Source organism: Melospiza georgiana, chromosome 6 (assembly GCF_028018845.1).
Source record: "Melospiza georgiana isolate bMelGeo1 chromosome 6, bMelGeo1.pri, whole genome shotgun sequence".
Classification (NCBI taxonomy): Eukaryota; Metazoa; Chordata; class Aves; order Passeriformes; family Passerellidae; genus Melospiza; species Melospiza georgiana.
In genome coordinates, this window is record NC_080435.1 from 6846713 (window position 1) to 6867965 (window position 21253).

A 21253-nucleotide genomic window follows, 5' to 3' on the forward strand; every position below is an offset into this window, starting at 1 on the left:
GCTGTGGTTACCAGGAAAAGACACAGCTCTTCCTCAGCCCCTGCTGCTTCCCAGGTTGGGGTGAAAAGTGGCGTGGGAACATGCTGTTCCACAGTACGCTGCAGCAGAGATGCCACAAGGCCATATGGAGGTAATGAAGAGTGCTGGCACAAGGGATGAGGTGCTCCTGATGACCTCCATGGTGATACAACAGAGCAGGTTGAGGACAGGTTCCTGCTCCCATCATGCCAGACTTTCATGGGAAAACACTGGGATTAGAGGTGACTGCAATGTGCTCTTTGTGTGATACATGATTGTAGGACCTTGCCATGACGCAGGGGATGGCTCTTATAGACAGGAACTTTGAATTTTGCAGGACCTAGCAGGTAAAGGCACAGCATGTGAATCTGGGACAGAACAAACCAGGCACATATGGGAGCTTTGTAGGAATCTCTTATCCCAGCTGACAGGTGGGCTTGGACTCAGGCACAAAGTCCAGCCACAGCCCAGGACAAATAAATGATGCAACTTTTCTGATGTATGTGGGCAGAGAATAGAAGGTCGTTTCTACCTCTGGATGCCAAGATTGGAGAAAAATTGACTTGAATAAGGAAAAACCAGGAATAAAGTAGACTTCTAAGTGGCAAGGACCTGAGTGAGCCAACTGGAAAGACAGAGGCCATGCTACAGCATTACCTCTGCTCAGATGGGTACCACTGTCCACAGCTGGGGACCCTGTCCCTGAACAGATGTCATCCATGGTGGATGATTGGATACAACAGCAGGTACTTTGCTCTGCTGGGGGTGCTGCTGTCATGTAGTTTTCCAGGCTACCTGACTTCACCTGACAGCAGGTCTGGTTAAGACAAGTGACTGAGACCCAGCTCCCTGAGCAGCCCTTGCAGGCAGGCAGGTGCCAGCTGGACTGCGGGCAGAGAGGGGCAGCTGAGTTGCCACCCTCCTGTGCCTTCCCAGGCTCTGAAGAGTTAAATGCCAGTTTCAAGTGTCTCTAAGGTGACACCAGGCTGCCTGATGGATGCAGCTCCCCGCAGCCCCCTCCCCACGCACACAGCACACACTCATGCTCACTTTCTGCTTTGTCTTTTGAGAGCTGCTCCAGGCTTTGTACACAGCACTTTCCTCCCTGCCTACCTTTCCCTGCTGCTCCCGCTCAGCTGCTGCCGCCGGGGACAGTGACGGATGTGCGTGGCTCCAGAGGGACCTTGCAGAAGGCAATCCAAGCTCTTTTTCACTCATTTGCAAGCATTGCTATCCCTGGACTGTGCTTCTTCAGTGAACGCTGTGTTCCCCACTGCTCTCACAGTGGCAGCACCTCCGAGGAGCAGCACCATCTCCGGGTGTGTGTCAGATATTCCTCCGCTTCAGAGTGGCAGGGCAGTAGAGACAGCAAGAGGCTGAGCTGCTGCGTCTGAGCTATTCGAGCTGCTATCAAGAGGCCAGTAAATACCACTGCAAAAAGCTGGACACTGCTTTTTTCTCGTGCTTGTGCTCCCTCAGGGAGCTAAGCCTTGCTGGGATTGTCCCACGGCTCTGGAGAGGCAAAGCAGAGCAGCATTGTGGGACCCCGTGGGACAAGACCAGTCTGCCCAAGAAGTTCTGAGGGCAAACTGGGACTCCTTGCCTAGAGAGACACCTCACTCCAGCATGGCTGAAGGTCCCGGGAGCTGGAGAGACTTCTCCCCTGCCAGGAATGATGCTGAGCTGGCCAGGGGAGCCACAGGAAACTTCCAGGGAGCAGCAGATACAGAGAGCACTGGACAAGGACAACACTTGGGCCTCCGCAGCATGGATCCAGCTTGGGAGGAGATGAGAGGGGCAGTGGCCGTGGCAGAGGTGGAGGAGCAGTTCCTGCACTTGGCCATCAGAAAGCAGGTCTCCTACAGGTAGGAAAAGCCTGGGTCTCCAAGTCAGGGATGCACTTGGGCACTGGGGTGGCCTGTCACTGAGGCATCTCCCTCCCATGGGGTCAGAGTTGGCTCTTTTCACCAACTACCAGCACATTCCAGAAATCATCTCAGCACAGAGACAAGCCAACCAGTTAGTCCAGTCCCTCCCATTGCATGCAACAGCTCCCTCTGCAGTGGCAGTCTCATTATCACCTTTGCAGATCCTCTTATTTTCCTTCTATCCAACTCCCCCGTCCCATCCTGGGACTGTGATGCCTCCTAGGCAGTGGTCTGGGTTTTTTGAGAGTACCTTGCAGCAAGGGGAGATCTGTCCTGGCTTTTGGTGTGACTCTTCTGTTGCAACTCCTGTGCTTTCCCACCCCTGCTATCACCAAGCAAAGCTGACAGAGGTAAAGAGTGGTTCTCATAGCTCTCACGGGGCTTATGGGAGCCACTGCCTGGTGATACCCAAGTTAGCTCCTGTTCCCAACTCCAGCCATAGTGCCTGAAATGCTGCTTGGCTCAGTATCTCCAGGACTTCAGCTCCATTCTTCTGTCACAACAAACAAGATCTGGTGTACTACCCCGTCCTTTCTTTTGCTAGAAGGGTGTTTGAGACCTTCTATGATTTACTACTCCTCATCTTTGCAGAATGGCTCTCAGGTGTAAGTGAGGAGAAATCCTTTGACCCTGCACATGCCCAGACTAGACATGAGCATTGCAGGACTGATCCTGGACTTCTGTGAGAGTCTGGGACTGAGAGGAGGAGCTGCCTTCTTACCACTCTCCAGATTTGGCTTGGCACAGAGTTGTCTGTGTCCTTCTAAGCTCCATGTTACCATCTCATGCCACGCTCAGCAAGTGCCACATAGTTTACAAGCAGGTGGAAATCTGACATGGAGGTCCACCGCCATGGCAGACAGAGCCTGGATGAGCTGTCCCGCCTCTGGTCTGGGCCTTGGGGACCCTGGGGTGCAGAGCTCTGCCAGGGGGAAGATTTTGGGTAGGAGCTGTTGGTCACCCCCCTGCCTGCACTCCCACATATCCAGCAGCCTTTTTTTCCCCCTTGCAAGGGCTTCAGTGCAAGCTGTGAGCAAATTGCTCTCTAATACTGCAGTAATGGGAACTAATGGGAAAACTTATTAGTGCCTGCAGAGCAGGAGGGGCCTCGAAGCTGACTCATTCCCAGCACTTGTTATTCGTGTGGTGGGTGGCAAGCAGAAGCCAGGGTGGCAGAGACCTCCCCAGGTACCCAGCGTCCCTAAGCCTTGACACGAGCTGGGACAACACGAGTCCTCCTGGTTCTCATTCTGTACCCAGGGCTGCTCACTGGGGCACCAGACAGAGCTGGGAGGGTCTCTGCCCTGATGGCACAGAGGATGAAGAATTACTGTGCGAAGCAGAGCAGGATTTTCTCCTCTTAGCTGTCTTCTCCAGATGCGCACAGTGCATTTTGTGAACAGATTAGCCAGCTGCAATTTTCCAGCCTCCCCAGGGCAGGAAGGGACATATTGCAACCTAAATTATCAGCCTGAATTTGTTCTAGAGTTATCCAAGGTTGCTAGGGATTTTATACACCCTGCCCATCCCACCCCAGCTACCCCAAGCAAGTGGCTTAGTTGACATGCTCCAGCCTGTGCTGCCCTTACACAAAGCCCCTCTGCTCTACACAACCCTCACAAGGGGTCTCTTTGCAAGGGACTTTGCCCTGTCCAATGCAGGCTTTGCAGAAGGGAGGATTCTGAGAGGTGGGAGGGAATGCTGCAGCAACCTGCACACCAGGAGCAAAGGAAGAAATGGTGCTTGGGATGAGCTGCTTCCTCCACTCTGTGTTTTGGATGGCCAAGCAAAGGGAGGGAGAAATGGGAGAGGAAGTGTCTGGGGGTGGACATCTGCTTCTTCTCTCCTGTGACAGCCATGTAGTTTTGGGTCTGGCTGCTTCCTCAGGCAGGTCAGGTGGTGATGGAACTGTTACCCAGAGGTGGGCTAACCTTCCATCATGTGCCCCTCCTGCAGCATGGAAAGTCATAGGGGACCGACAGAAATCCCCTTGCTGTGCTGTCTAGCTCTGGAGACACTGCACCCTGCTACAGAGTTTGGAGGACCTTCTCCATGGGCTGTGGGCATCACAATTATCCTCAATGTCAGCTGAAGGTTGGAGGTCCCAGTCCCCTTGCTTCCAACCTACCTGCTCCTGCTGGGAACCATTAGTCATCACAAGGGGCAGGTGGCATAAGCTGCTATATAAAGCTTTTGAAATGAGCAGAAATGATATTAATCCCATGGAAATAAAGTTCCTTCCATAAATAGCTGCCACGGTGTATGGAGGCGCCTTGAGCGGGTGGAAGAGAGCTCAGCACTCAGGTTATATTTAGGGCTTTGAGTAACATTTTCGTGCCAAACTTATTAATTATGCTGGCTTGTGTACCAGATTTCCACATTCTGGGACAATTTGCCCAGAAGGGAGGTCCTCTGCAATACCAGAAGGACCCAATGCCCTCTGTCACCACAGCAAACCCAGAGCAAACGCAAGGGTTGTGTGTCTAAATCCCCAGTCACTTTGGCCAAAGGGAGTCCAAAGTCAGCTCCTGCTTGCCTTGAGTGTCTCCACTAAGGTTTTGTGGTGGGGCAGGATCATCTCTAGCTCCCAGAGTGGGATAGCTCCAGTGGCAATAGGGCATGCTAGAGGCTGGCAGAACTTTGCTGTAGGGAAAGCTGACCTGGAGCCAGAGAGGCCTGGGACAGGTGGTGGCAGGTCACAGCAGCACCCTGCAACCCCTCTTGAGCATTTGTGGGCTCCCTCTCCATTTCATCATTGCTTTCAGGGTGATGCTTGCAGCAGTAGCCTTTGTCATTGTCACTGCACCCAGCAACCCAGCCGCGAGGGGTGTTTACCCAGAAAGGAAACCACAAGTGCACAAAAGCTCCTGTACGAGCTCTCTGCAGGCTCTGCCAGGTCGTGCTCTTCGGCTCTCAGTCACGTTCAGAGGTAGCGCCCAGACCAGCCCACGCACCAGAGGGCTCCACACAGCCATCTCTGGCAGCGGGAAGAGGGGGTCCTGTGTCCCTCCGTGCCCCCCAGCCAGCTCCCGTCCCTGCTAGGGAGATGTGAGACACCTCGGCTGTTCAGTGTGGTCTCCGGCTGGCAGATAGGACGCAGCTAATGCAACTCACAGGCTGTTCTGTGCCAGGGAGCTAAATATAACCCGCAGAGTGGAGCAGAGGGGGCTGCTTTGTAATGTAAATAGCAAGGGAGCTTGGTCATAGAGCAGGCAGGCCAGAGGGGAGAGCTGGCAGGAGCTGCTGGGGAGAGGGAGGTAGGAGCCCTGAGCAGCCCAGGGGAAGATGGTTGCAACTCTCTCCTGTCTTCCCTTCCTTTTGTCTTCAGATCTGGACTCTGGATGTTTGTGAAGTCTCAGAACAGCCTGAGCAGTCCAGGGGCTGAGGAAGAAGGAAAGGAGAGCCTCCACTGTCAGCACAGAGAGAGAGACAGAGAGGCGATCTCCTTCCTCCAAGTCCTGCCTGCTGGCCTTTTAATCGTGTTAGCCCTGCTCTGCAGAGCAGCATAATCAAATTCCCATTCGTTTCCAGCAAGCCAAGCCTGCTCCACTCTGACAGAAGCATCTGTCTCCGCATGCCTCTGTGCAGCAGGGGAGAGGAGATGGGGGGCAGAGCCAGAGGGAAGAGCTAGAAATGAGCAGGTGGCTCCTCACAGACTTTGGTCAGGGGTGGCAAGTGTTTCACTCTCCCCTGCCCTGACTCTTTCCAGAACCAGGGACAAGCTCTGCTGGGCCCCACTGTCAGACACAGGCTGTAGTGCATGGTGCAGGGGTGGGATGGGGTTGGAGCTGGCATCATCCTGCGCTTGGAGCACAGTGCTGCTGTGTGTTCACTCTCATTCTGGCTCTCATTCTGGATGTTCCTATGTGCAAGGCAGTGGTGAACTGGATATGGGACTGTGTGTAACAAGAGAGAAAAACATCCAAAGAAGCAATTTTGGAGAAACATTGAGTTTGTGGGTACAGCCTGGCTGTGTAGGGACATACCTGTAGCATGACAGAGAGGGATGGCATAATGCAGCTCCAAGCCCTTTCTTAAACCAGGCATACTCCCTGCTTTAAACTGACCCAAGACCCTGCTGCTGCCAGAGGGGATGATCCTGCCCTTCCTCCTGCTGTGGTTTTTCCACATCAGGCAAGCCTGGTCAGCTCTCTGAGGCAGCAGAACACAGCTTCTCTCCCCTGTTTGTCCCCACAACCACAGTTTCAGCCTTGCACGTGGCGTAGGTGCGCTGGGGGACCATGGGGTGGGACTCCCTGAGTAGGCCGGCAGGGAGGTTTTTAGGGGCACTAACCAGGATGAGGGGCAATTCCAACCTTGATCCAAACACTGGTGTGTGGGGAGAGCTGGGATCCCTGAACCACGAGCCATCTCTTCCCCTGGACCACTCCCTCCCTTATCTGATCCCTGTTTACAATGAATCCCAGGTATCCTGCTGAGTTTGGCTGAAGCAGGCAGCTTAATCCTTTCAGTACCAGGGTGCTGCACAAACTAGCATGAAGACAAGGATGCCAGTTCACAGTAACACCCAGCACAGTGATCCCCATCCCTCTCCTGTGCTGCCTACAGAGAAGCCTGTGCAGCAGGGTCTGTCTCCTCTGGTCTCCTGACCAAGAACAGCCAGGAATGGGATTTCTAGGGGTTCCTCCACAGTTTTGAACCAAGCCCAAGGGACAGAACTGTGAAAAGACACATGGACACAGCACACAGAAGATGGTGAAGGACTCAGGGCAGGGTATGTTTCTTCTCCAACAGCCCCACCAAGCCCCAATACTCCTGATGCTCCTGGGTAAGACTAGACACCAACACCACGAGACAGTGCATGAAACATGAAAGGGAGATGTCTGCAGGCAAGGGGAAAATGCAACTAACCCATCATGGCATGCAAAGCAGCAGGGATGACGAAATCTTTCCGCAACAACAAAACTCTCCCCTCCCTGATCTGTGAGCTGGAGTTAGGCATCCATGTCCTGCCTTTTCCTCTCTCTGCACAGTAATTAATGCAGTGGGTTGTGTTCAGTTTCAGAGCTTGCCTGGTGAGATCAAGGTCTGTCAATGTTGTTTTTTTTTTCCTTTTGATGATGGAGTTTAAAGCAAGACCATGTGCCCCTTTAGAAATGCCATCTGTGCAGGCTGCCAGGACCAGCTCTGCTTGCTTGCTTTTCTCTGGCCCATAGAAGCTGACCACAGATCCTCTTGGTGATCTGAAGCTTTCTTGGAGCCAGAGCACACCAAGCAGCACCTGGTTGTGAAGAGTTGGGGTTTTTGGAGGTGGGGACAGGCCAGGCCTGCAGGCTTAGGCTGTGCCACCCCAGACTGGGGGATGGACGATGAATGTCAGGCTGTTTCTCCATTTTTGGAGGCTGGCCGGGAGCCTCCTGCATGCTTCTACTTTTCACACTGCCCATTCCTGGTTTACCAAAGCATTTTTTCAATGAACTCCAGTGCAGATTGAGCAGATGCTGGAGGCTGTTTTCAGGCCTGCCACACAGGGAGGACATATACACCCAGTAGCTGTGAGTGCTGTGGTACCCTGCAGGGTAAGGACGTGCATGGCCCAGGGTGGGTGGCAGGAAGACAGCCCCACTGCTATGGCCTTGGTGTGCATGGCGGTGCTGGGGCAGCTTTGGAGAGGGGGCTGTCTCAGGTCTGGGGGCATTCAAAGAACCACCCAGCAGGGGAGGTGCGGCTCCTCGGCGCGCAGCCCAGCGTGCCAGGACGTGCTCCCGCTTGCTGAGGGTGCGCACGAGGCTTCCCTGGAGACGACCCAGCGGAGGACGTGGCCAGCGCCGTGGGAAGAAGGCCGCGCAGCCGGCTGCAATGACAGCCGCCCTCACACTTCCAGGAAGTGCAGAGAGGAACCAGGTGGAGGTTGCAAACAAAGCCGGGCCCCGGCCGGCGGCGGAGCACTGCCAGGGACCTGCCCTCGGGATGACTCCGGAAAGCGGCTGCTGGGGGAGGAAGAGCGAGAGTGAACCCCGGGCTGGCTAAGCACACCAGCTCATGCTGCGGCAGATGTGGCGGCATCGCTCCTGGGACGTTCCCCAGAGCCCTCCGGGGGACGTCGACATAAGGTACCCACCGAGCTGGGCTCCGCTCCCTTCCTCTTATTGTGGGGGGTTAAGGTGCTGTGGCGAGTGCCGACAGCCCGTGATTTGGGGGCTGGGGAAAAGGCTTCCTGTGCTTGCCCAGCGCCTTGCCCGCAATCCCCTCCTCTTCTCTTAGTGCCTGGGCTTGCGCACACAACCTCCCAGCCAGGATGTCAGAGGGCCGCGCGAGCGGTTTTGACGCCAAGCCCGTGAGCGCAGCGGGTCAGCCCGGCTTTGCCTGAGCTGTCGGTTTCAGGGAAACTGGCAAGTGTGTCCCCATTCCCACCAGCCCTCCTGGAAACAGCTGGTGTTTGAGTCTACCAGTGGGACCTCACCCAGGGCGCTAAGGGTCGGCAGGAGCAGCGGGCAGTGGGCAGCCAGGCCCCCAGAGCCCCGGCTTTCAGCCTGGCTCCACACCCTTGGGAAGCGGGGAAGCTGTCATTGCGGCCGGCACATTTCCATGCAAAGGAGGGTTGGAAGAGCTGCTCTTTGCCTGGACTGGCAGCCATGGCCAGCAGGCCAGCCTCTGCCCCTGTCGCTGCCCGCTGAGCCAGCGGCGTCGCTGGGCTCAGGGAGAAGCGGGGCAGGCGCTCGCCGGGCTGGGTAAGAGCCTCGGTGCTGGCCTCGGCCACAAGGCCGGCGGTGGCTCCCGGTCCCTGGAGAGGGCGGTGGCGGCGGCGGCAGGACTGTTGGCTCCGTCCCCTCCGTCCGGCGGTGAACAATGGGAGGCGGAGGCAGGGGGAGGCTCTGCTTCTGCCGCCGAACCTCTTCCGAGCGCGAGGCGGCGGCGGGGCTGACACGCGGCTTCCTGAGGCGGCGGCGCCGGGCGCGGGGCCACGGGACGGGCTCCCCCGATCCCCGCGCTCGGCAGGCGGCGCTGGCGGCGCGGCCGCCGGTGCCACCGGTGAGCGCCGCACTTCCTGCCCGCCTGCCCGTGGCCCCGGTGGGGCGGGAGCCTGAGCCGGCCGCGCCCCCCCGCCCGCCCCCGGTGCCCTCCTCTGGCTCGGAACCACGGTGGCGGCGGCGCCGAGCCCTGAGCTCGGCCATGCAGGCGGCTCGGCCCCCGCCGTCCGGCGGTTCGCCCTCCGCCGCCTCCTCCGACACAGCCGCCGCCACAGCCGACTCCTCCGGGGCGTCAGGCAGCGCCGAGCCCGAGTGGGGGCCGCCGCCGCCGCCTCCGCTGGGCCGCCGCCACAGCAACAAGCGCTTCACTGGCCTCAAGCTCTTCGGGCGCAGGTGAGCACCGGGCGGGGCGGGCAGCGGGACGGCGGGTCCCGCCGGGCGGGCGAGCTCGGGGTGGTGTCTGCGCCGCCGCCCCAGCACCTGGCGGCGGAGCGGGGCCGGAGGGAGCTAGGCTGCCGGGCAAGGGCTGGCTGTAGGCGGCTGGAGCATCCGGAACGGAGGCGGCGGAGCATCGCCTCCCAAAGAGCCTCCTCCCGCTGAGCCGGCAGCAGCCGCCTCACCAGGCCCGGTCGGGGGGTTCGCCCTGGCTGAGCGCAGCCGCAGGGGGATACGAGACAGGGTGTGAGGATGGAGCGGGGTGAGTTTGCTTTTCCCTCCTTTCAAGCTCTTGGCACGAGTGATGGGAAGTTGGGGAGCATTGCCCAAGCTGCGTGCGCTGTCGTCCCCGTGGAATCGGAGCCTCGTCTCTTGGGCATTCGGTTCCACCCGCCCTGAACTGCCTGTCTCCATCCCCGCATGCCTGTCCCGTGCTTCGCCTGCGACACTGGCAGTCCTGCCGCGCCGGCGGCCGGCTGTGCTTGTCCCGTGCTGCCGGCTGGGATCCCGGCTTCTCATGCGTCTGTCCCAGAGCCAGCTGGGCTCCTTGTGCCTCCCTTAGCCTCTCTGTTGGCCTCGTGGGGATTTGGACCGTGTAAATGAAGTATCTCGAAGCGAAGCCTGGTACCTCTGCTATCTGGAGGTCTTTGAAAACACTGAATAACTGAGGTCTGAAGGAACCACTGGAGATTGCCTGGTCCACACTGCTGTCTTAAAGCAGGGTCGAGTTTGATCAAGCTATTGATGTTGAGTTTTGAGTGTTGCCAGGGTGTAGAGAACACAACTTGCATGGACACCCACTCCCGTGCTTCAGCTACTCAGGAATTTTTTTCGTCTAATAACAATTAAGTTTCCATTGTTGCAGCCTGTGCCTGGTCTCTTTCAGTTGTCACTGTGCACGTCTGGGCTGCATCTGACCCAGTCTTCTCTGTACTTTCCCATCAGGTTGCTGGACATAGTAATAATGTTCCCCCTCAAACCTGTCTGCAGGCCAAACTCCCCCCCTTATCTCATATTCTCCTTGTACTTGATAATTCTTACCCCCAGCCGTGTTGGTGGCCCTGTGACAAACTTTCTACGTCTCACAGGTATTTTTGGTATATGGGAGCAGTTGAAGCAGGATGCAGTGCCACCAGAGTGGTATCACACGTGCTGAATGGAGGGGAAAGGCTCCAATTTCAACCTCCACGTCCAAGCCAGACCTGGGAGTGGATGGCTTGCAAGGTCACTCCACCACAGAGCGGTGTTCTCTGCTCTGGTTTCAGAGCTGTCAGCAATGGCTGCCTTGAGCTCCTGGCAGTCTCTGGCCTGTTCCAAATACTGTGTCACATCTCTCTCTGAGTCCCAGGGCTTCAGGCTGCTGTTACTGCAATGTAGATCAGAGCCAAGGGGAAGTTCTCCACATGTGAACAACCTTTGGCAGTGTGGACACATGGGGAGAGGCAAAGTGGAATGGCAGGAGGAGCTGAAGGAGGCCAGTAGGCCTGCCAAGACTGGAAATGGCCACGGGGTTGTTTAGTGCAGTCTTGCCCTTCTGCTGCTGATGGAGGGACCCAGTTCCCCCTGGCTCAGGGTGATGAATGCAGCACCCAGAGCTGCAGGGTAGTGAGGAGAGATTCCCATGGACCTCTGAGACTGAAGGGGCTCCCACACACACCAGTGGGAGGTAAACTTGATGGGAAGTCATGCAGGATAATTGGCTGCATGCCACTGAATTCATGCCCACCTGAGCGTTGGAGCAGAGGATGGCATGAAGTTTCTTCTCTTCCTCTGAGGGGATTAAGAGGGAAGGTTGTGCTACGCTTCCTTTTGTCAATAAGTACAGCCAGCCCCTACCCACCAAATGCTTTCCAACAGTGAGGAAATTTGTACCCCCTTCTATTCTGAGCTTTACCCAGAGCCATATGTGGCTGGGAAACAGGTCTAGAGGAAGCTTAGGTAATTGGGAGGAATTTGCTCACTGGCACGAGTGGAGAGCCTTGGCTTCAAGGAGAGAATTTTCCTGAGGTGGACACCCTGTGCTGGACTCTGCCTGTAGCAACACTGGGAGACATGGCCAAGGGAGGCAAGGATCTGCAAAATGGCAGGAGAGCCTGTCCTGTCTCCAGGGCACGTGAGCCCTCAGGGGGTTTGAAGCAACAGAAAGGTGAGCCCCCAAGCTCTGGCCTCCGGTGGTATGGTACATTAGTCGCATGTTTTGCAAGCAGGCTTATTTCTGTACCTTGTAATTGCCTTACAGGAGGGTGGAGTAATTGGCTCTAGAGCTGACAGAGACAAGTGCACAATACATGCATCCGGCCCGTGGATGGGTAATTCTTTTAATTGGGCTGATAAAGAGATTGGGGCTGATCAGATAAGAGGTGGTTAGGATTAAATTGCCTTTCTAGGTGCCCTGTTTCTGGTGCTATGAGTGAACTGCAGTTTACCCTTTCCAGGGAGGAACTGGGGAAGGAGTGGAATGTAAATAGCAAGGGAGCTTGGTCATAGAGCAGGCAGGCCAGAGGGGAGAGCTGGCAGGAGCTGGGGATGCTGGGGATGATGCCTGTTTCTTGCTCATCCCTGTGCCAGTGAAGTGGGATGCCAGTGAAATGGATCTCCCCTGTAGGCTTCAGAGCTTCTGTAACAAATCCCACTTCAAAGAAACTGTGTGTAATGGCTGGTGCCATAGCATAAGCAGGGCTGTAGCCACCAGTGAGGCAGCTGGCAGATGGTAGTCCAGCAGAGCACGAGACCAAGTTTTTGGCTGTGACCCTTTGGCAGGTCTTGTGCTGGAGCCTACACGTGAGCCTGGGGGTGCCTGCCACTGCCCCAGGAAAGGTTTGTGGGTGGCACAGCCTGTGGGTAAACGGCACTCAAGAAACTGAGCCGAGCACCCGCCTACATCTTTCTGGGACGTCACTTGTCACTTCTTTCTTGCAGCTTGATGCTTACACCAATGTGAAAGCTGAGAATGATGTACCAGTGGGACAGCAGCCAGCAGCCCAGCCTTCTCCATCCCTGCTGTGTGGGGGTGCCCTATGTGCTGTCCCTTGCACCCACTTTCCCAGGTGCAGGTGCAGTAGAGAGGCTGTGCAGTGGGGTAAGCCCCAGGTGCCCTGCAGGAAGACCAGATGGTAGTGAGGAGCCTGAAGTTTGTGCTCTGCAGGCTGGCAGGCTGAGAGCAGTGTTTCCCTTGGGACAGGGTTTTTCACAAAGCACCTTGCTGCCAGCTAGCTGTTGAGCAATCATCTTCCTACTTCTCCTCCATGCATGCAGATTTTGTATGCCTCAAGCTCTGAAACCCTCCAGCCTCTGCTCCCCGTTCTGCTCAGAGGTGATGCCTGGGTAGCTTTGGCTGGGCCTGGGCCAGTGTTACTTGTGGGAATCCCCAACTGTCCCCTGCAGTGACGCTTGGGCTTGTTTTCAGGGCAGATGGGATGTGCCGAGAGAGTTGTTTCTGCTGCTGAGTTTGCTCTGTGATCTCTGCTCAGGGACTTTTTTTTCTCAGCGGGGGAAAAATAAAGCACTGGGTACGCTGAGCAGCCATACCTGTTGGCAGCCAATGCAGCCTTGCAGCAGAGCCAGGCTGGGACAGCTGCCAGCTCACCGTGGGGCTGCGAGATAGGCCAGGGAAGGATCAGCACAGGGGGTCTGACTGCTTCCAGAGGCTGAGGTCCTCCGTGGTGTGGACCTGCCACTTGCCTTGTATCTCCAGCCTCAAGCACCCACTGGCAGCTCCCCAAGATCATAGCAGGGACTGCTACAGTGACATGTGCCTGCTCAGAGAAGGTGTCAAGACCTTTAATTATAGCATCATAGAACGGTTTAGGTTGGAAGGGACTTTAAAGATCATCCAGTTCCAACCTCCCCACTATGGGCAGGGACGCCTTCCACTAATCTTCTTAGGGGTTGGAGCATCCTTTCCAGGAAACACTGTAATCTCCTCAAGGGGCTGAAAGGAGGGAGGATGAGGGACTGCTTCCCTCCTTTGAACAAAAACAATAGGAAGAGAGTCAGGCCCTGGGATTGGAGCCGGGTCTTTGCAAGGATACGGTGTTGACAGGGGAGAGGCAGAGCTGTGGGTGGCATGAGCAGGGGGAGTTCGAGAGCTCTTTGATTGTGTGAGTTCTCCTGGGGACTAAGGAGGTGCTGGTAAAGGGAGGCCAGCCCTCTGCAATGTGGGCGATTCTCCAACAAAGCAACCTGAGCTCTTGCAGGTGATGGGAGACATAGTGTAGGATTTCCTTCACTCATTATCATGCAGTGCCTGGGGAGCAGACAATCTCCCCAGAGACTGGGCAAAGCCTCTAAATTTAATTTGCAGGTCTGCTCTTAGTAGAGCTCTACTTTCTTTTCCCCAGGTGACTCTGTGAGCTGAAGCTCCTGAGTTATCTCTTAGCCATGCATTCGCTTGTTTGCTGGTTCTTTTAAACCAGTGCTGACTTTGAGATGCTGAGTTCAAGAGTAGAGGAAGGACTGCAGGCTAAGACTCCTTGACCCTTGGGCCCACAAACAATCTGTTTTTGGAAGAGATGGCGTACTGGCAGGAGGTGAATGGCTTCTGCTGGAGAATTTTAGAGGAAGAGACTCTGGTGCAGATCTGGCTTGGCAACGCAGGCTGGACATGGAAATAGGGGAAACCTGTCCTGCTGGTTCTTGAGTTGGCACCAGACTCTGGGGATAATAAGTGGCTCTGTCTTTGCAATTCTGAGTTCAAGAGCTTTTTCTATGACAGCTCTCCAGTAATACAAAAGTATACTCTGTGCTTCTGTTGCAACCTGCAGATCCAGCAGCAGCTGCAGTCTGTGTTTGGGAGCTGGGAGGCTTTCTTCTTCTCCCCATCAGGACGCCGGGTGGAGGGTGAAGCTCTGCCAAGGCAAGCAGTGAGGCTGCGCTGGCCGGGCCGGAGCCCAGCAGGGATGGAGTCCTGTTCACACCAGATGTATGTGTTAGACCCAGTGCTGCTCTCCTCCTGCCTGCAGTTTAGGGGTTGATGCCTTAGGGTGCTAATTCTGTACTTAACTGTGAGCTCTGCCCCCAGGGGAAGCTCTTCCTCATTGCGCCAGGATGAGGAGCTGAGAGGATCTCTTCCCACTCCATGCTGTCCCAGACAGTAGGAGTTAATGGGCCTCCTGTCTCAGCCCCGCCTGCTGGGCAGGTTGTGCTGTCTGGGTTAGGCTGTCAGTTCCAGTTTCTACCTGTGACCATTGCTCCCATGCCTGGAAATAGCCTGGTTGAGCTTTGCCCAGCTGACGGCTGTCAGCCCTTCCCAGTGGTTCAGGGAACCACTGGGGAAATGAGCTGAACATGCCCCATCTCAGAGAAGCCCTGCCCAGCTGTGAGAATTGGAGACCTGTCTCTGGGGGGACTGCGGGATGCTGCTCAAGCTGTGTGTGCAGGGTGGCAGGTACATGGCACTGGTGGGAAAGCCCCACTCTGGGAGCAGAAGGAGGTCTGGCTGGAGGTAGTCCCATCCTTGGGCTGCTGCCCTGCCCACTATGTGCCCCGTGTTAGTGGGAGATTCCTTTGGTGTGTCTCACGGGCTGTTGCTGGCTCCCTGACATTATTGCAAGATGCCAGCTTGTGGCAGGCTCTAGTCCCAGCCACACATGGGGACACCCATCCAGGGTGTGAAAATCCCACCCAGCACCAATGGGCAAGAGCTTAGTGTTTGCCTTTTTCCCAGCTCCACTTAGCCAGTCTTCCTTTCCCTGCTTCCCAGCAGCATCTCATCTCTTTGCAGGGCTGGAGCAGCCCTGGCTCCAGCACATGCTATGGCTTTGAAGGAAGTCATGTGTCCCAGCTGGCTGGCCCAGGAATTCAGGGCAAATAACATAGAGCCTTCTTGCAGGTTTTCCCCTCGTTTTGGTGCAGCTTGGCTTCCACAGGAAACGTGTGTGCCAAACAGCCTGTCCCTCGCTTGCCATTGTCAGCCCAGGTGTGGATCCAGTGCCAGAGAGCAGGAGGACTCCTTGCTGCCTGCTCCCCACTGGCTCCACCTCCAGTGTAGGGCAGGACTCCCCAACGGGATGAGGATAGAGAATCACGGGGTAGAAGTACATAAGATGACTTGCAGCCTCCTCCTGAGCTCCCAGCCTCTGGCTGTGGCCTGTAGCCATCCAAGAGAGGGAGCAGGGGGCAATGCAGATGGCCATGTGCCACCCCTCTGTGTGAAAGTTCCCACTTGGTCTGATTATCTGTACATTGTCCTGCCTCGCTACCCTGGCTCTGGCCAGGAGCCTCGCAGATCCAGGGCTAAGCCTCTTGCTGCCCAAGCTCGAGGTCACCACAGAAGAGGACATCGCGTGGGGCACTCTGGCAGCTAGCACATGGCAGCTGCCACTGCTGAGGTGTGGCAGGGGGTGGGGTGGCTGTTCTCTGCAGAGGCTGGCAGTTGGCAGGATGATGAAGGTACAGGGCTGCTGTCCTGTGAGAGCTGCCAGGATGCATGGAAGGAGGTATCCTGCTCCCCAGTTCAGCTGGCAGGGTTGCAGGTCGGCATGGGGCCGGGAGATTCTCCAGCAGAGGCTGAGGATTCCCCACCTGGGCTCAAACAGTGTTACCCACCCACAAGTTTTCTTGTTTGAATGAGTGAGGAAGCAGATGTGGTGGAGGTGAGTGTCAGAGGGATCCCAAGAATGACACTTCCCATCTGCACTGGGTCACCAAGAGCTTTGCTACCCAGCCCCTGGCTGGTGGTAGTCGGGGCTCCTAAGGATTGGTGCCCGTGCACGAGGGGAGTTGGGAACAGGTGAACTGCTCTGCCCTGCCCAAACAATGCTTCTCTGTGCAAGGCATGGAGAGTGCCTTCATGATTTATTTTAAATTCAAATCCATGCATGGACCCAGCAGTCAAGGTGAAAGAAGGCAGCCAGGAACCAGGCCAGCACAGGGAAGGATGAAGGGAAGCAGGGCTCTCTCTCTGTGCCAGCCTGGCGCTGGTCCCTGAGTTGTGTGCTCTCTTGCAGCTGCCTGGGCTGGAGGTGGGCAGTTGGCAGGGTCTGAACTGGGCTGGGTTAGCATCCCAGACGCAGGAGTGTGGTGCTTCATGTTTGCTGACTGGCTCTTTAGGGAAAAATGTTGTTGCTGACTCCAGCTTCATGGGCATGTTGCCTGCATTGACCTCCATGGCGGACAGCATGGGTGGTGGCACAGGTGCCATTGGAGCCCTTGGGATCTGCACGTGCCAAGGCAAGTGGAGAGCAAGTGGTGGAGAGATGGCACTGGGGCAGGGGAGGATAGTGCTGTGTGCTGAGCAGCCAGGTGTGTTCATGGCTTGATGACCACTCTCTTTGTGTCCCTAGACTCCACCTGCCCCACAAAGGTGTCTTCCCTTGTCTCCAGGGCAGCCAGCCCAGCCGATGGGGATCCAGGAGGATAAAGCACCGGCCAGCGGTGTATAAGTATGTGGTATTTTTATTGGCTTGCACAGGCTGCGCAGTCCCAGCAGCTGCTGCAACATTTCTTTTGAAAAGCTCTCCTCCCTCCCACCCACATCTCACCCCACTTCACCCTCTTGTGTCAGTACTAACCAAGGCCACTGAAAGCTGGGCTGCTTGCCTTATGCCTGTGTCACTGTCTTTGTTCTAGAGGGCAGTTTGCTACTGGACTTTGATCGACTAACATGGCAGCTTCTGTTTTGCTGAAGTTTGGACTGAAGGTCAGTTGAGCTCTTCCTCCTCTATGTCCTAGCCAGTGTGGGCATGAGCATCTAGACCCAGTGCATGCTGAATGCTTGGAAGACCTAAGGTGACAGCGCTGAGGGTGGTTTAGCTAAATGACTAAATGAAATAATAATAAATAATAAAATTTAGCTGAAACAGTCTGAAGTTCATTAAGGCTATGACTGCCAGAAACGGTGGAAAAACAGGGCCTGGGAGACAATCACCATGGCTGGGATGTAGTTGCTGTGTGGGAACCGGTTCCTAGGTTAGCCATGGTGTTGGGACTAGCCATTAGCTCCCTCACAAGTGCTCCTGACGAGATGTGGAGGTAGGGACAAGTCCTGGGTTCCATTCCTGGGAATGGAAGGCTCCCTATGCCTTGGTCTTTGTAGAGCAGCACATCAGCCTGGTCAGGATTTGGCTACACATGTGTGAGTGCCGCAGTGGAAGACCCTTACTGCTCCTCCTGGCTTCTGCTACACCGTTTCTCTGCATGGCATCCTGGGCTTTACTGAATTTGCCACTTGGTCTCTTGTTTGTCTGATGTTGTAGACACAAAAATCTTGTCCCAGGGCTGCTTGGGAGTCCTGTGGTTGGAGGTGTTGGGAACAAGAGGCCGTGTGGCCAGTTAGTGCTCTTCAGAGGGGAGGCGAATGGGTTTTGGAGAGGTCCAGACAGCCGTGGGTTGAACACCAGAGGGCACGGTCGCTCTTCAGAGCTCTGGTGCTCTACTGTGAAACTCCAGCCCTTTCCTTGCAGCTGACTTCAGCTGGGTGTTGTGACATGTCCCTTTTGCAGGGTTGCTGGCCTTGACTCATCGCTCCTGGTTTTGCTTTCCTCCCTTCTGCAAGAAAGGGATTGGCAAAGCATCTGCATAGAGCTTTTTTTATGCTGCTGTGGCTGAAGTGGCTGGTGAGCTTGATGGTTTAAAGTGGTCAGCTGCTGCCATGGGCTGGCTGATGCTCAGAGGCAAGCGTCCAGGCAAGGCAGCTGTCAGCCAGCTCCCCACTGCACAGGCTTGCGTGTCCTGGTACCACAAGAGCCTCATAATGGCAGCCACCCAACTTCTGCACCTGGAGTCTGGGTCACTCCTCCCACACAGCAAGTCTCTGGAGCACCCAGTGTCTCTGTGGGCATGAGAGGAGGAGCCGAGCAACTCAGGAAGCAGAGCAAGGCAGCCTTGTGTTGCTGGTATGTGCTAAAATGCTGGTCCATTCCAGGAAGGGGGACAGTGGTCTGCTCTCTGCATGGGCATTGCTTCTTCCCCTCTCTGAAGGATGATGGGAGAAAAAAGCCCATCAGTGATTCTGGCAGATGTGGGGATGTTAAGATGAAAGAAGAAAAGGAAGCACATAAGACCAGATATGCTGAGGGCATTTAGAACAAAAAGGGTGGAGGAGAAAAAACCCCAACTTTTCCTCCTGCCCTCCCATTTGTTGCAGTGGGACAAGCTGACATTCAGCAAAGCCAATAGTAGATTTAACATTGTTAAAAGGAGTTACTTCAATTTTGATGTGAGATGTGGGAGAAAAAGACTTAGTCACTTGCTGCCATGAGGTGAAAAAGTGAAACCAAAGCTTAGACATGCTATCACTACCAGGGGGGACAGTTAACAAATGCCACTTGTGTGGCATGTCAGCATGTGCTTTGCTTAGTCACAGGGTCATGATGAAGGCTTGGGAGGTGTCTTTCCTGTCTCAGGCTTTGTGGTGTAGAGAGATCTCTGGGGACTGGGTTTCTCAGGGATGCTGAGCAGTTCTCCCCCTTGCAGACAACTGCAGGGGCTGCCACTTGTGATGTGGTTTCAGGTGCGTGGGACCAGGGTCTCCTCACATGGAAAGTCTTGCTCAGGGCTGCGTGGGCCTGGGGAGCCTCTTGGCCTGGGGCAGTGGTTTCTGCTTGAACACAGCAGACTGAAACCTGTGACAGCAGCATTGGGAGCTGCTGGTCTCCATCACAACCCATTCAGCTGTCTGCATGTTAACAGGCTGAGGGCTTACGAAGTCACGGGAGTAGGAGGAGAATGGCAGCAAGGTTTGCATGACTGAACTTGAGGAGAGGGCTCTTAGGCTTCCTGCTCCTGCTGCCTCCAAGGACTTGAGGAATTAATGCCCTGATCTCTTGGTGGTCACATTTACTTGAAAGGGATTTTGGGGCCACCTGGAATCCACTGTGGTCACCCTTCCATGGTGTTTCCATGGGAAAAAATGGCTGTTTCCATGTGTCAGTCTAGCCCTGCCAGCCCAGGAAGGAGATAGGATTGTGGTGACTGTGAGGAGCAGCAAGTGGTATCATCAGGATTCTCTGCTATGCATAGACCACAGGGGACAGGAAGAGCAGGGTGGGCATGGGGCAGTTGGAGACAAGCTGGAAGCTTGAACCCTCCCTGGAAGTGTTCAAGGCCAGGTTGGATGGACTCTGACAAACCTGGTCAAGTGGAAGGTGTTCCTGACTATAATATTGGGGATGCAATGAGATGCCCTTTAAAGTCTCTTCCAATCCAAATCATTCTGTGATTCTGTGCTAAGCTTCCTTGGCTGGAGGTGGGACCGCACATATCTCTTATCAGGCTACTTTGCTCTGAATGATTAACTACTTGCAGCACATTTTTAATTTTCTCTTTGATAAAACATCCTGCCAGTCCCAATAAGTGAGTCTTAACAATGATGGACTGGGGCCTGTTCCTGAAGCCCCTTCTTCACCGGGCTGCTGCCCTGGGGCTGTGACGGTGCTGGGACCTGCTTGACCGCTAGAGGCAGCTGGCTCTTTCCAGCAGTGGGAAGGGAATTCTGCAGGATGTGTAGATACCCTTTGTAGGGAAGGAAGCAGAACTTTCCATCCTTCATCAGCTAACAGTTTTGAGGGCAGAGAGAACTGACCAAGGTGAACACCTCCTGCCTGCCCTGGGTATCTCCAGCTCCCTTTCCTCTCTGGTCGTGTGAGGGCTGAATGAAATCCTCAGCAGCTTTGGCAATGGACGGATTCGTTCATGTGTCCTCCCCACCCCTCTCTCTCACTGATTCACAAGGGCCACTTGCTCTTTCTTCCATGATGGATGATGACGACAGCAATGGTGGTAGCTCAGCCTTTGGGCCTGGCTACCCTCTATGAACAGCTTTCCAGACACCCATCGGGGAAGGCAGCTGGCTGCCTTTGCCACACTGGCTGCAGCCTCTGTGACATTTTGTTATGATTGTATTACTGTAGTCCCGCTCCAGGCCCCAAGGAGCACTGGGCACCGTCCAAACACACACACATTCCTACACACAGAGGAGAAGAGCCGTCTAATTTTAGCCATGACATGTAGGCGAGGGGAAGGGGCAGGCAGGAGGGGGCAGGGTGTGAGAGACAAAATCTCAGCTGCAGTCACCCACACTGACTCACTCACTAAGGCCTGTGTGTGGCTATTGGCTCTCGTTGCCCGGGTAAATGACTGAAAAAACAACAGCTGGTGACGGCATCGTAGAGTGAGCTGGCCTTTGGCATGACCTTCCCTTCGTCTTTGCAAAGACAAAGGAGGAGACGGGTTTTGTGACCCCAAAAGTGAGATGGGTTGTGTTTGGCTGGGAGCAGATCCCTAGAGGCAGCTGGGGAATCCGGATAGTGGTGAAGCATGACGGGGAAGTCCCCAGCCTGGCTATGAGAGGTCCCATGGAGGGTTTTCACGATGAGGGAAGACACAAAGCTCCTGAGACATCTGTGGAGCCTGTGTGAACCAAAGACTAACTCAGAAGCAAGTTAGCTCCTGTGCATGTAGACAGGCTCTCCGTGGCAGGCGGCTTGACTCTCATCAGCCATGCAAACCCCTTTATCTAAGTTCCAAGGAGGCAGGAGAGAATCGCCACCCCGGCGCGTTCTCCCGTGTCCTCCTGCTGCCGCTGCCAGGGAAGCTGCGCCGTCCCCGAGCTGCAGTTGAGTGTTTGGAGAGCAGCTGGCGCCGTGGGGACCCCTCTCTTTCCGGGCCCGCTGTGGTGCATGCGCCTGCGGCTGGGGGCGAGCCGGCCTCAGGGCTGCTCGGAGAGGAAGTGCAGTTGGCTATTTTAACGAGAGCAGCGCGGGGAGGAGCGGAGGGAGAAGCCAAGCACTCTCTCCAAACTAGGACTTAGTAGGGGAGGGCTGGCCCGCTGCTGCGGTGCGGCCACTGCCGCCCACTCGGCACCTGCGGGACCCCTGCGTCGCTCCGGATCAGGTCACGGGGGCTTTTTCCCTCTATCTCCCCTTTCCTTCTCCCGCTTGTCCCTCTCCCTCACGCTTGCTGCTTTTGTTTGTGCTGGGTGGGGGATGGGTGGGGACCTGG

General features: G+C 55.7%; 1 protein-coding gene across 4 annotated transcripts in view; it reads left to right on the forward strand.

Moving 5' to 3' along the window:
• Positions 1–1040: 1040 nt before the first annotated feature.
• DGKZ (diacylglycerol kinase zeta) overlaps positions 1041–21253 on the forward strand; it is a 54341-nt gene continuing 34128 nt past the window's right edge. For 2 of the 4 annotated variants that reach the window (XM_058025566.1, XM_058025567.1), the window contains exon 1: positions 1041–1883. In XM_058025566.1, coding sequence (XP_057881549.1) covers positions 1645–1883 — 239 coding nt within the window. In that variant the 5' untranslated portion in view covers positions 1041–1644. Of the gene's footprint in view, positions 1884–9080; positions 9272–9492; positions 9576–21253 lie in introns of those variants that run through there. The other 2 variants (XM_058025569.1, XM_058025570.1) reach the window with 2 other exon arrangements.